Below are 13262 nucleotides of genomic sequence, written 5' to 3'. Positions count from 1 at the left end.
CTTAAACCCAAATCAGGAGCCAACAGCATCCTCTTTACTGAACGCTGTGTGTTTAGACAGGTGCGCTGCTTCACCCGTCATCCTCTAGCTGCAGCTCCAGGTGTGACAAGACCACGAGCGTCCTGCACAGACGCTGGTTTACAGAGCGGACATCACAGAGAAATAGTGCACCTGCTCCGATAAACCAACGGCATCACGTCCCAGGACACCCAAAGGGTAAAAAGAAGGTGGAACAGGAATACAATCGATCTTTGTATTTGCCATAAAAACATCTGTTAGTTGAAACAGGTGAATGTTGACTGTTTTTACTGGCAACTTTCCTTCCAAAAAACAACTCAAGGGGCTCATCCAGCCACTGCTTCTGTGGATTCCGACCCAGGGCCTCCGAGTGTCGTCACTTCTCTAACTGGATGAAAGGAAAGGCAGCCCCTCGTGTTCTGTCCTGTGGCAGCACCACATGGAGAGGCCACCGCTATGCAGATCAGACCAGGGTGACGGATGTGACAGGGGGTGATGGAGGTGATGGGGGTGACAGGGGTGGTAGAGGTGATAGGAGGTGACGGGGGTGATGGGGGTTGACAGGGGGTGATGAAGGTGACAGGGGGTGATGGAGGTAACAGGGGTGATGGAGGTGATGCGAGTTGATGGGGGTGACGGAGGTGCCCACGCGTGCATGGCACTGTCCCTCACTCAGTCACCGTCCCCACGTGGACAGATGTCTGGTAGCTCACACGGTCACAGGAGTCCCGTGGACGTGTGGCGACGTGCGCGGCTCCATTTGCTTACAACTTAACTGGAGAGATGGGACCCCCTGCAGGCCCGGCGAGTGCCCTGGTGGACGTGCGGCAAACTCTGTCCTAAAGGCTGGTCTAAGCGCAGTCCAGGAGCGCGCGAGGCCAGATCTGAGGCGTCACTCCTCCTGGGCCTGCCCCTGGCCCTCCTCCTCTGCTGCAGGGCCCTCAGGTCGGTCATCACGGTCAGGGTCTTGCGCACCCACAGGACCTGGAAAGAACCGTGCAGAGACGCGGTCAGAAGTGGACACGGGCCGTGTGAGGAGGACAGAGGCCCGAAGCTCCGGCACACACGTACCACGATGACCAGGGCGTTCAGCAGCACGGGCGCCGAGAACACTATGGAGATGAACATGCCCCTCGAGTCAAAATACTGGTATTTCGAGAACAACCTGTTTCAAGAAAGATTTAAAGATCACAGAGCGTCACAACATGGCGTGCTCGTGATACTCTCTGTCTCAGGAGCCCCTCCGCACACGAGGACGAGGTGCGGGCCGAGCCCCACCTGCACACAATGGCGACCCTCCTAACCCCGTGGGGGACGATTCCCACACCCTCCAGGGGCATTGCGGCCCCCATGCAAGCTCAGGCCAAGCCCCTGGAGAGGGGGACACAGCGTGGCGTCCCCCTCAGTGGCAGCGCAGGACACGAACTTTACGTCACTGACTCAGCAACACAGTCATCACCCTGGGGCCACAGTGAACAGAGCCCAGCGAGGGGTGGTCAGGATGCGCGTCCTAATTAGAAGCGGAAGAGACAAAGCGGGGGGACGGGTCGTGCGGGGGGCCGAGGGTGGGCTCCTGACCCAATGACAGGGGTCTGAAGCCGCCGGGAGGGCGCGGCGGCCGGGGCGTGGCTGTCACTCTGCTCTGAGACCTGTGCGGGCAGGGTGCCGAGGGCAGACCCGGGAGGCAGCGTGCTGCGGGCCCCGAGGGAGCAGAAGGCCTGGGGCGGTTCTGGAAGGGGGGCCCAGGGGAAGGGTCGACTTCATGGGGCTCACTGGACGTGGAGTGGGTTGCCCAGGCGTGTGAGCAAGAAAGGACACGCAGGCGAGGACAGAATGGCCGGTGTCCCGGAAACCAGGGACCAGCGTTTTCAGGACCAAGTAAATCGTGGGTGGATCTCGGGCTCTCCGTCACGGACAAGAGCGCTTCTGTTCGGGGGGCCTCCAGGGCCGACGGTGACCACCGTCCAAGGCTCATCGTGAAGGAGGCTGGGACGTGGACGGGGCTGGGGCTGCTTTATAAGCGAGAGCGGGGGGCTTCCTGGGTGTGTTCTGCTGCTGACGGGGACGGTCTCACACAAGGTCCACGTGCCCGGGGCCGTTCACCTCCAGTTCATTGCCGCCACTTCATTGATGTATTCCGCGCAGTAGACTAAGGTCACTGAGAAGAAAGCAAGCCCACGTGAGAAGTCAGGGGACCAGTCCACCGCCACAGCCTTATACATCCTTCACAACATGCTACGTAACAGAAACGTAACAGAACAATGCCACGCTGGATGAGACGTAACTCCTACTTCACATTACACAGAAAGGAAACCCGAGGTGACACACGAGTCCGGTGGTCTCGGTCAGACCAGGCCAGCCCTCAGCGGAGCGGCGCCACGACCAGGCTTCCTGCCCCGACACCACAGTGGCCGCACTGGGCCATCTGCCGACCTCCCTGCCCCGCAGGTCACACATCGGGTGCAAGGCCGGCAGTGGAACCCGAGGGCCCTGAGACCAGAGCTGAAGGCCACCTGCCTGCACCCTCTGGCTGCCTGGAGCCCCCAGTGGTGCTGGCGGCAAAGACACGGAGGGAGCACCGACCCGAGGGGACAGGAACCGAGGACAGCCCCGTCGGCCCTCGCAGTCCCATGCGGAGTGCGTGGAGCCCCGCCCAGGGCGGGAGGACCGCAGGCTGGCCCAGCACCAGGAGCTGCTGAGGGCCTGGATGGGGCTGGCGGAGGGGAGGACGGCCGCCAGGAACCTCAGCCTTGTAAAACTGTGCAAAACCCCGGTTCCTGGGGTGAAATGGGGGAGAGCAATCCTTGACCCCTCCCTCGACGACTGGACCCTGAGGCGCACATCAAGGAAGCCAAAGAAAGGAGACGGGAGAGGAGAAGAGAGGCCTGAGCACGGGGGGGGCCACCTCCCCAGAGGGCAACGGGATGCATCCACCATGCACCCCACTCAGGAGCTGGGGGCGCAGTGAACCAGTCTGTGCTTTGTTTGTAAGACTGCAGCAAATAACATGCAAGTCTTCTGTGGGTGTGAGAATTAAATGGGCCATCAGACGTGTAAACGCACTCAGACCAGCATCTATCATCCCCACGCTAAAAGTCACCCTCTGTTCGTCCTTGAAAACAACAAACCCACACGCAGCGCCCAGCTTCACAAAGCTTTTCAAGTATATGGGCTCCTCGCACGAGGCTCTGCGGATGACGCCACCACCTTTTCTGTGCTTCCTGCCTCGGGGCCTTTGCACACATTATTCCCGGGGCTTGCAGTGTCCCTTCCGGCCCTCGAACGCCTGCTGCCTGGCTGGTTCCCCCGCATCCTTCCCCCCTCGGTTTAAATGTCAGGGCAGTGACTTAAGTCCGGCCCCTCCCAGGGTTTCACGGTGCTCCCGCCCTTCCTGCCATGATGCTCAGCAGGGCTGTGGCTACTCAGTGGACGCCGGGGACCCCCAGCCCTACGAGGCTCCGGAGCCCGTCTGTCCTGTCCGCCCCTGGCGGTCCTTCCTAGGGCTCCCACGTAAAGAAGTGAAGTGACAGCCACCCCTGACCGTCAGGACCGTTTCCGGTGCAGGCTTGCTGATTCGCGCCTGTCCCAAGACGACCTCTTGTTTGATTTCCCACCTTGCACAAGGCCAACTGAAAAATCACACTTAAGGTGAGTTTTTGGACTTTGTTAAACTACCAAGCAAGATCTTCAGCATCTTCCCGACGTCCACAAGACGAAGAGCCCAGCATAGCCTCTGAGGCCCTGGCCCACCTTTCCTGGCTGAACATACTTCTAACTAGTCAGCATCAGAATGTGGTTTCTCTGACACCTGACCCACCCTTCCCGCCCGTCGCCCCTGTGCTCTCACCGGCTGCCTCCGCCCCAGATGCCAGGCCTGGGCCCGACATCTGCTCCTCACCCTAGAAAAAGAGATTCTACTCACCCTTACACCCCCTACCATGACTTGACCTTCTCTGTGAAATCTTTCTCAACGATTCCCCACAGCTCTGTGTCTTCTCTAAAACCCTGTAGATCTTACCTTCAAAACTGACTCAGGCAATGTGTTATTTTTGCACCACAGCGCTTTCCTTCCTGGTTTGCACTCCCTCCCAGAGCAGGCAGGGCAGCTAAGCCCCCAGAGGAGCCTCTTGTACAGAGTCAGCGTTTCTGCAAACCCAGCTCTCGTTTGTGTAACTGGTATTCAGCACCCTCCCAGGAACACAACACGTGCTTGAGACGCCTTTGAAATCCAATATCCAAAACGTACCTTATCTTTATAGCACCCACAAGCGATCAAAGCAGAACACAAGGCAGGAGAGTTGGGAGGCCTTACATATATATTCACATATCACTGAGGCTACAGAGAGAACAGGCACCCGCGCTGCCGCAGCGCACAGCGATCCGAGCCGCAGAACTGTACTCACCCAGGCACAGGAAGTGCCCCACCTGTAGCTTGTACCTCCGCGATGAGAAGCAGGTGAGCAGCAGGCAGAGCACGTGGAAGGCAGCCAGCCCCACGAGCCAGGGCTCCGTCCAGTCCGTCTGCTGGAGGACACACAGCAGAACCTCGTCAGGGCCCACGTGCACTGGACCAGGCTTCACACTGCCTCTCCTCTGAGCCCGTCCCGAGCGCCCGCCAAGCCTCACAGGACACGGGGAGGGGAGGGGGAGCAGGGATCCCCACTGCACCCACGTCCAGGGACTGTCACCCGGCCGTGCCTGGCTGTCCCTCCACACAGGACTGAAGGCTTTCCTACTTGTCGAACAGAACTGCACTTCAAGCTGGGAGAATCTAAAGACCCTCCCCCACGGGGAGATGAGAAAGCGGTGCCTGGTTGCACTCGGTCGCCCCAGAGGCAAAGCTACCAGTTCCTCAGAGCAGTGATTAAAGCCTCAGAAACCTGGGCCACCCAAACTGGCAAGATGTGGTTTTCTCCTGCCCTCCAGACAGTGCTGCGACCGCACGTCCGCTCAACTCTAGAGGTGGGCTCGTCCGCACCCCTGAACTCGGACCCCCTCCTTGGGGCTCAGGTCCCCCGGGGGCACGGGTGCTGGGGGAGCGGCCCGCGCCCTGCCACTCTGCCCACAGCGGGTCCACGCCACCCGGACCCCCCATCCCAGCCCAGGACGGCCCACCTCCCCGCTCCTCGCCGCCACGAGGCCCCAGCTCTCCCCGCAAACCCCCGACCCCCGACCGCCTCGCACCTCAGCATCCCGCCAGCCTGAAGGTCCTCCAATCTCGTCCCGCCCCGACGCCCCGGCCCCACCGCCACGCCACGCCGCGCCCACCCAGGTACAGGCCCCGCCCCTGCACCCCCCACCCAGCCTCCCCCGGAGGCTGGGAAATTTGGAGAGGCCCCAGCCGACAGCGACCGAACTGACGGCCAAGGAGGCAACGACTTACCGTGATCACGGCGGGGATGCTGACGGGGAACTTGCTGACTGAGAATGCAGACGGCATCGCCTCCGGAAAGGCCCTGCCTCACCACCACCTTTTCGTCTTCCCCGCCCCGCCCGGATAGGTCAAGAAGTCCTCTGGTGTCCTCTCGCGTTATCTCCACTTATCGCGATGCCTGCTGTATCCGGAAGCGGCAGGCAACCTGCCATCTCGCGATATCTCCAGTTCCCGGTACCAGGTTCAAATCTCGCGAGATTCCGTGGTGTTAAAATAAACATAAGGGAATTACGAGTAGCTTCCAGCGTTGTTTTTTCCCCCCCGAGCTGCTGCGAGAGGGACGTTTTAGTTCTTCCTATGTGGCGGGCTCTCATAAGTGGCAGCTCGGAGGACTGGGGGCTAGTGGGCGTCCCCGCCTCCTCCCCGCGCAACGCCTAGGGCTGGGGGCGTGGGGGTATCGCTCAGGAGAGTGACCTGGACCCCTAGGAACATAGGGGAGAGTGACCTGGATCCCGGGGACAGAAAGGGACAGTGTCCTGGACTCGGGCGGGGGACAGAGAGGGAATTGACCTGGACACTGGGGAAAACGGGGGACAGTGACCTGGACTCCGGGAGACAGAAGGGGACAGTGACCTGGGCCCCAGAGAGAGAGGGGCACAGTGCCCTGCACGGAGGGGGACAGTGACCTGGACGTCGGTGGATGGAGTGGGACAGAGGGGACAGTGCCCCTGCCCCTCTGAGAAATCAGGGTCTCCAGATGCTCACTCTACCGTCAGCTCCAGAAGTGGGTGCTGATTGCTTCTAGCTCACATGGACCTTAAAAACAAAACGGCCAGTAGTTTTACCAGCTAAATGGCGTTGTTCCGGAATAGAAAGGAATTGCAGCTTGGGACATATAATCTAAGGCAAAACCACAGGCAAGTTGGGCAAACAAAGGACAGGAGCGTGTCATTTTATAAAGAAAAAGGGGGAAGTGGAAAGAGCTGCTTTGAAGGAAAGTCCATTGGAGGAAAGTGAGAGTAAAGGGTGCTGAGGGGTTCCTATTGGCTGGGCAGTGGTGGTTTCTCATTGGATGAGTGGTGACAGTCTCTCATTGGCTGGGCTGTTGCCAGGCGGGGAGAAAATCTTCCCTCCCCTGCCGGTCTTGAGTAGGGACGTTCCTTCTGTTGGGTCTGCAGAGGGCCGGAGTGGTACCTGCCTGAGCGTATCCCCTTCTGCTTCCCGTTTCCATCTTCAGTGAGGTTCCCTTTATTTTCACACCAATCAGGGAATCCTGAATTCTCTGTTGATTCAAGACACAGAATTAATGGAATCAATACTTGGCATCCTGCCCTGTGTCTGCAGACTAACAGGGAAGCCCCTGGCTCGCAGGCACTCAGTCAGGTGAAGAGACGGACCCCGTTGTCTGGGTGGACCTGGGGGAGGGTGTGAGGAAAAGGACTGCAGCCTGTCGCCACCTTGAGGGTACTTGGCACCTGCAGAGCGGCAGGGGGGAGGGAGAAAGTGAGCTCTTGGCAGGTGGCCTCCCTGACTGGGGGAATCAAGCCAGGATTGAACCCAAACATGTGAGCCAGGCTGCACCAGGGTTTCTCTTCCTTGCTGCCTGAGGAGCTTTCCAGAAACTCCATACTTGGCAACTCCGGCTTCCAGGGTGGGGAGGTCTCTATGGCGGCCGCCACCCATCGCGCCCCCGCCCTGCCCATCCCTCGCTGGATAAGACGGCTCTGTCCTCCTGGCCTCACTCTCCCACAGTCCAGTCCTTACACCGCAGACACAGACAGCTTTAAAAACATAAATTAGGTAAAGTTGTTTGCAACAAATGCATTTTCATATATTCATAGTTGTTGAATTGAGAGGTTTTAATTTATACCATTTAATTTTAGGTGGAGAAATACTTTTCTTCTGAGAATTATGGAATAGCCAAATCTGTTATTTATGACTCTTTTTTTCACAGATTGCCTTTACAAAATTATAGTCATTTAGAAATGTGCTTGTGAAAAGTCCGTAATTATGGATAATAAAAGCTTTATAGATAAAATACAACAAATTAATATCTCATCTTCGATTTATATTTCCACTGTTCTGTTAGTGTCTCCTGACCTCAGGGCTCTTGGAGGAGTTTGTAACTACGTGGATTACAGGGCACATCGCCATGTGCTGTTTCCATGGATTTATGTTTCTGTCTCAGACATAGGAGACGATGTGTTTATTGACCTTTGTCAATCTCACAACATTTTGTGCATTGCCTGGACATACTGAGAATTTTTTAAATGGAAGTTGAGGGTTTAAATCATGTGTCACAATTGTACCTTCATGTGTCACAATTGGGGCTGCCAGGCTGGGGACTCCTCGGGCCGGCTGTGGACTCAGGTCAGCCGTGGGCTCCTAGGTGGGGCAAGCAGGTGTTTTGACTGTGATGGTTTGCAGACCTGGGCTCAGCCAGGTGGGCTTTGGCCTTTGCATGTGTCACTGATGTGGGTCTACAAAGGCAGGGACTGGGGTAGATGCCATCAGATCAGAGACACCCAACAAGGGCTCGATTTTATACGAGTCTTAGAGTCATTGTAACCAGAAAACCGTTTGCTTTGGCCTTTGCAAGGCGGCTCCAGCTGTAAAGGGGGGTTTCTGGCCCAGCAAATCGTGCCCTCCGCCATTCTGCAGGAAGGGCCAAGGGGTGAAGCCGGGAAGCCCTGGACCGTCCAGCAGCATACGAGTCACACCTCACACCCCAGGGCGCCTGCAGACTGAACCTGGACGGTGGGCGTCTCCGGGGCCCAACCTGCTGCATAGCCAGCACTGTGTTCTTTCCTGTGGCTGCGCTGACGGAACACCCGACAGGGGGCTTAAAACAGCAGGAGACAGCCCCTCTCAGTCTGGAGGCCGGAGGTCCAAAGCCCCAGGGGCAGCGGGGCCAAACTCCCTCTGAAGGAGGGGGGCAAGGTCCCTGCTGCCTTTTCAGCTTCCCACGGAGGGTGGCAAGCCCTACATTCCACTGTCACATGCGCCTCCACCTTCTCTTCTCATCAGGGCACCGGTCACTGAGTCAGGGTCCACCCTCCTCCAGTAGAGCCTCATCCTAGCTTGATCACATCTGCAAAGCCCTGTTTCCAATAGGCTCCCATTCACGGGCACTAGAGCTTGAACATACCTTTGGGGGACGCAGTTAACCCACAGCCTGTGTAACAGATAGCTGCCACACCCAAGGGTGCCTGCTCCGGAAATGGACACAGCAAGTGGGAGGAAGGGGTTCTGAACACAGTGGATGGGAAAGAAAGAAGGAAACCTCAGGAGGAGCGGACACAGCAAGTGGGAAGAAGGGGTTCTGAACACGATGGATGGGAAAAAAAGAAGGAAACCTCAGGAGGAGCGGACACAGCAAGCGGGACGAAGGGGTTCTGAACACGGTGGATGGGAAAAAAAGAAGGAAACCTCAGGAGGAGCGGACACAGCAAGTGGGAGGAAGGGGTTCTGAACACAGTGGATGGGAAAAAAGAAGGAAACCTCAGGAGGAGCTCAGGTTTGTAGGTTTCAATTGCCACTATCTTAGGGAGGGAGTAATATATGTCCTCCCCTCCCCGAGGGTATGATACCTGTGTTACGGAACTCAGGTCCAGCTGCCTGCTGCTCAGAACTCAGTCTTCAAAAGGTAAGTTTTGGTGGAAATGGGAAACATTGCTTTTAATCAGAAAGCCAGCAATCTGGGGAGAAGGTGGACTGGGTATCCCCAAAACCAACCCCAAAGATTCTGCCCGGCCATGCAAGCTTTTAAAGGGAGAGAGGGGACGTAATCTCAGTTAAATCGTGGAGGTAGGAGATCAGACTCATCGCAATCCCCCACTGTGTGCAGGCTGTCGACTCCGTGGCTCGCTCTTTAGTTGCTCTCTTGTTCACAGTTTGTTCACAAGATTCCTGAAAGGGGAAGCTGGGGAAAGATCTGGTCATCTGTTAATTACTTATTCTTCATCTTTACTTCCTTGATCTACGGAAGGAAACAAGGTTAGGCAAGGCTTTGTGTGACCAAGAGATTTGAAAGGTGTGCTTGGGTCGGAGACAAGCAGAGCATGGGGGTGGCTGGTCTAAGTTTAGTGACAAGACAGAAGGGGCCTCCTGCAGAGAGCTCGTTCCTGCCGAAAGCTGCTGACACCTGCATCATCTCAAAACTGCCCTCCTTCTGGGGCCTCTTAACTGACTTCAGTCCCGCTTCACAGGCCACAGCCTTCCTCGTCTGAAAGAGGTTGACATGATGGGGTGTAGTTGACCGCTCCAGAAGCAGAAACCTCTATGTCGACCTATTACTTAAATGCTCCTAAACCACTGAGGGGATGGACGTTATGGATTCACTCTGCAGTGAGGAAACTGAGACTCAGGGAAGTAAATACACTGCCTAGCATGACAGCCAGTGAGACAGTCCGGATCCGGGGGAGACTCAGCTGATTCCAGAGGCTATTACTCTTCCGCCATCGGCCTCCTCCCAAATGGTCCCCTCTAATGAGAAAACGCTTCTTTGCACAGGAGACAGCTCTTCCCCAGAGTAGCAAACCGTTGGCTTAATGCCCGATTCTCTTCGCAAGCACAGCCTGGTCTCAGAATGCAACTCTCCAACAATTCTGCAGACCAACAACCTGCCTTTCTTGAGTTGACGTTCGGGTCTTAGGTCAGGTTCAGCTCTCCTCTAAGGCAAAGCTGGAGTTGTGGGATGAGGGCCAGAAACGCTGTGACTGTTAAACCGTCTGTCCAGGTGAGGATTTGGTTAGAAGACGGAGCTGTTTGAGAATGAGTCTGCCATCCTGCAGTGACTGCTCTCAACTCTGATGTTGGATGTTTATACTCAGTATTTACTACCCTGACCTGTCAGGGAGACGGGCTGGAGAAATCAACGACTTCAAAGGCAGTTTTTCTCCTCGCTAACGATGGCTTCTTACACTAGGGCATAAAGAGCAGGGTTCTCGGCTTCCTGCCAACGCCGGCTCCAGGGCAGTGTCGCTGGAGAAGGGCCGAGTTAGAGTAGCTGACTGTGTCTAACGCAGGGCAAGCCGGATGCCTTAGCAGCCGCTGTTCACTCCTCCTGTTCCTATGACAACCCGCCCCGGGAAGTGACCGGGTCAGCTCTCTGGGCTCCTGTCCCCTCAGGGAGCTCGCTGCCTTCACAGCAGCCACCGGTGAGTCCCTCTAAGAGTCCAGAGCCAGTGGAGAAGGCGTTGTGGGTGTCGACTGAAAAATAATGCACAACCTAAAAGTTGAGAATGATGTTTATTTGGCGGACAAAACCGAGGACGTAAGCCCAGGACGCAGCCTGTCAGTAGCGCTGAGGGACCGCTGTGCAGAGGTCGGGGAGGAACCAGGATCTACAGGGGTTTTTGCCACAGAGACCAGGCAGTCGGAACATCAAAGATGACTGTTCATTAAAGAAAACCAGACATCTCAGGTTAATGAATTCAGCCCTTCTCTATGCATGGGAAGAGGCAAGAGTCTGGGCTTACTGGAATCGTTCCTTTGATCCTCACCTCAGCTACCTGGGACCAGTGTCCTGTGCTTTCCCATCCTGAGTGCCCTCAGGGGGCACCGTCTTCAGGGAGTGGCTGCAGGGGCTGAGAGCGTGGCAGTGGGCATCCTCAGGGCTCACCGTCCGGCAGCTGTAGCGGTGGATGGCTTGACGGCTACAGCATCGTTTGTTTACTGATACGGCAGCAACATTATTCATTCACGTGGGCTTTCCTGTGCGCGGCCGTGGGGTTTATCATCTCACTTATTTTTAAGACATTTGAGACAAGTAAGATATAATTTTAAATGCAGTTGTTAAACACAAGGAAATTTCCACCTCTGCTTCAAGCAATCATTGGCTCATTTTTACCCAATTAATGGGCCAAAGACATTCTGTTGAGTATCTCTCACCTTATTCATTTAGGGGCAACTGCTATTGTCCTGGTGCCACAGAAGGACAAAAGCCCCAAGGCATGAGGTGCAGCCAGGAAAAGCCTGCTTGTGAAGCAAGCAAAGCCAGCAGGTGGTCACTTCTGGGCTTTCCATACACAGATAAGCCTTCGGGAGTCCTTGAACGCTAGGGCCGGCGCTCTGCCACGAAGATTGATGTTGGGAGGTTTGCGGGCTCCTGCACTATGGAGGCGGCAGGGTTCCCCGAATGTTACACCCCTCTTACTGGTGTAAAATGACAGCGTGACACGTGGTGATCAGTTCATACTGACGTCTCGTGGGACATTTAGAGAGGCTGAAGACAGCCTTCACGTGGGACATCTTAACCCTTCTGTGAGAGCTGCCAGATGATTTTCTGCATAACATTCTGCGTGGGCTGCCGTAACAAAATACCACGGACCAGGTGGGTTAAAGGACAGAAATTCACTACCTTACAATCCTGGAGGCTGGAAGTCTGAGGTCAGGGTGTCCACAAGTTGGTTTCCTCCGAGGCCTCTCTGCTTGGCTTGGAGACCCCTGTCTTCTCCCTGTGTCCTCACCTGGTCGTCCCTCTGTGCCTGTCTGCGTCCCAATCTCCTCCTCTTTTAAGGGCATCACCATGTTGGACTACAGCCCTCCCACGTAATCTCATTTTACCTTGAGTAAAGGCCATATTTCCAAATACCATCACATTCTGAGGCTCTGGGGTGGGGCCCCAACACATGAACTTTGGGCAGGCACAGCTCAGCCCATAACCACTCCCAGGGGGATCGTTCAGTGCAGAGAGAGGATCTTTCATGTCCTTTTCTAATGTGATGAAGCACTGGGAACGGTGGAATGAAAATGGACTTTAGATTCAAGGGAACAATTTGAATGTGAATTTTCCCCTTGTTGGCTGCATGACCTTGCGACTATTAGTTTTTAATTATCTGAGCACTAGTTTACTCCTGTGTGAATGAGCACACTAAGGCCTTTCTGATGTAATTTTTTTGGACTGTAATGATACGCCTTCACTGCCTTGCCATATAATGCCTATTACTATTTCTATACTGTTTTATCCCAACTATCCCCAGGGCATCTTCTTTTCAAATTTCTTTTAATGCATAAGATGGATATTCTATCTGTTTCCAGCTCTTTTCTGCACATGGGGAAGCCGTGCAGATGGAGGTGAAGGGAGATACATCCGGTACTCTCGTCATGACAGTGCCGTTTCTTTTATTTTGGGGACGGTGTTGTTCTAAATAGAACATTGTATTTTATTTGCTTCTTTGAATTCCATTGCACGTTGAATATTGCATCTTGGAAGAGGTTTAAAGGTCTGAGACTCTACAGCCACTTCGTATCCAATCACTGTCACTCTGTAATTCAAATTATTGCTTCTAATGTAAATATTCCTGCATTCATTAAACATAAAGTATTTACACAGATATTCTATTCTGAAGCTGGAGATCTAGGTTGCCTAATAAATAGGTCTGTTATTGAAGATGTGAACAGCATTCAGCTTTGCTTCCTTGATTTTTTAACTTGCCAGGTTCATGTTTCTCTTTGTCCTAAATTGCCTCCAGTCTATTCGAGAATATAGGATGTACAGTTACTCCTTGGAAGGAGGTAGACACTTCTGACCAGTGACAGGAGGCAGGTGTGAGTTGGGCTTTTACCAAACCCTTTTCTCTTCTTCCTGGGCACCAAGCTTATCCCCGCCTCCACGTGGTCAATGGCAGTGTTAACAAGGACTTTAACCCAAAAAGGGAAAAGGAAGTGATCGATTGAAGGTCAAACTGGGTGTGCACAAACCTTGGGAAGAGGGCTGCACCTTCTGGTTGTGTGTCTGTCACTTGGCGACACCTGGCATCCGTGTTGGGGTCTGTCTGGGTTCCCAGAGTCCCTTCCCGGCCCCTTCGGTTGTCCTGAGTCACCCTCTCCTCCAGCTTCAGCTCATGGTAATTCCACAGCTCTGCAA

At 55.0% G+C, this 13262-nt stretch overlaps 1 protein-coding gene across 2 annotated transcripts; it reads right to left on the bottom strand.

Moving 5' to 3' along the window:
• Positions 1-239: 239 nt before the first annotated feature.
• TMEM18 (transmembrane protein 18) lies at positions 240-5561 on the bottom strand. Of its 2 annotated transcripts, none has more exons than XM_033838067.2 (5): positions 5402-5561; positions 4422-4542; positions 2122-2176; positions 1090-1183; positions 240-1002 (listed from the first exon to the last, which is right to left on the bottom strand). In XM_033838067.2, the coding sequence occupies exons 1-5, from the start codon at positions 5456-5458 to the stop codon at positions 790-792; spliced, it is 540 nt and encodes a 179-aa protein (XP_033693958.1). In that variant the 5' UTR covers positions 5459-5561; the 3' UTR covers positions 240-789. The 2 variants fall into 2 exon arrangements, with proteins under 2 accessions (XP_033693958.1, XP_033693959.1); XM_033838068.2 differs by having other exon boundaries at positions 4422-4539; positions 5402-5558.
• Positions 5562-13262: the final 7701 nt, after the last annotated feature.

Source organism: Tursiops truncatus, chromosome 14 (genome assembly GCF_011762595.2).
Source record: "Tursiops truncatus isolate mTurTru1 chromosome 14, mTurTru1.mat.Y, whole genome shotgun sequence".
NCBI lineage: Eukaryota > Metazoa > Chordata > Mammalia > Artiodactyla > Delphinidae > Tursiops > Tursiops truncatus.
The sequence above is the reverse complement of the archived record's forward strand: the minus strand, read 5'-3'. Positions and strand labels throughout refer to the sequence as shown.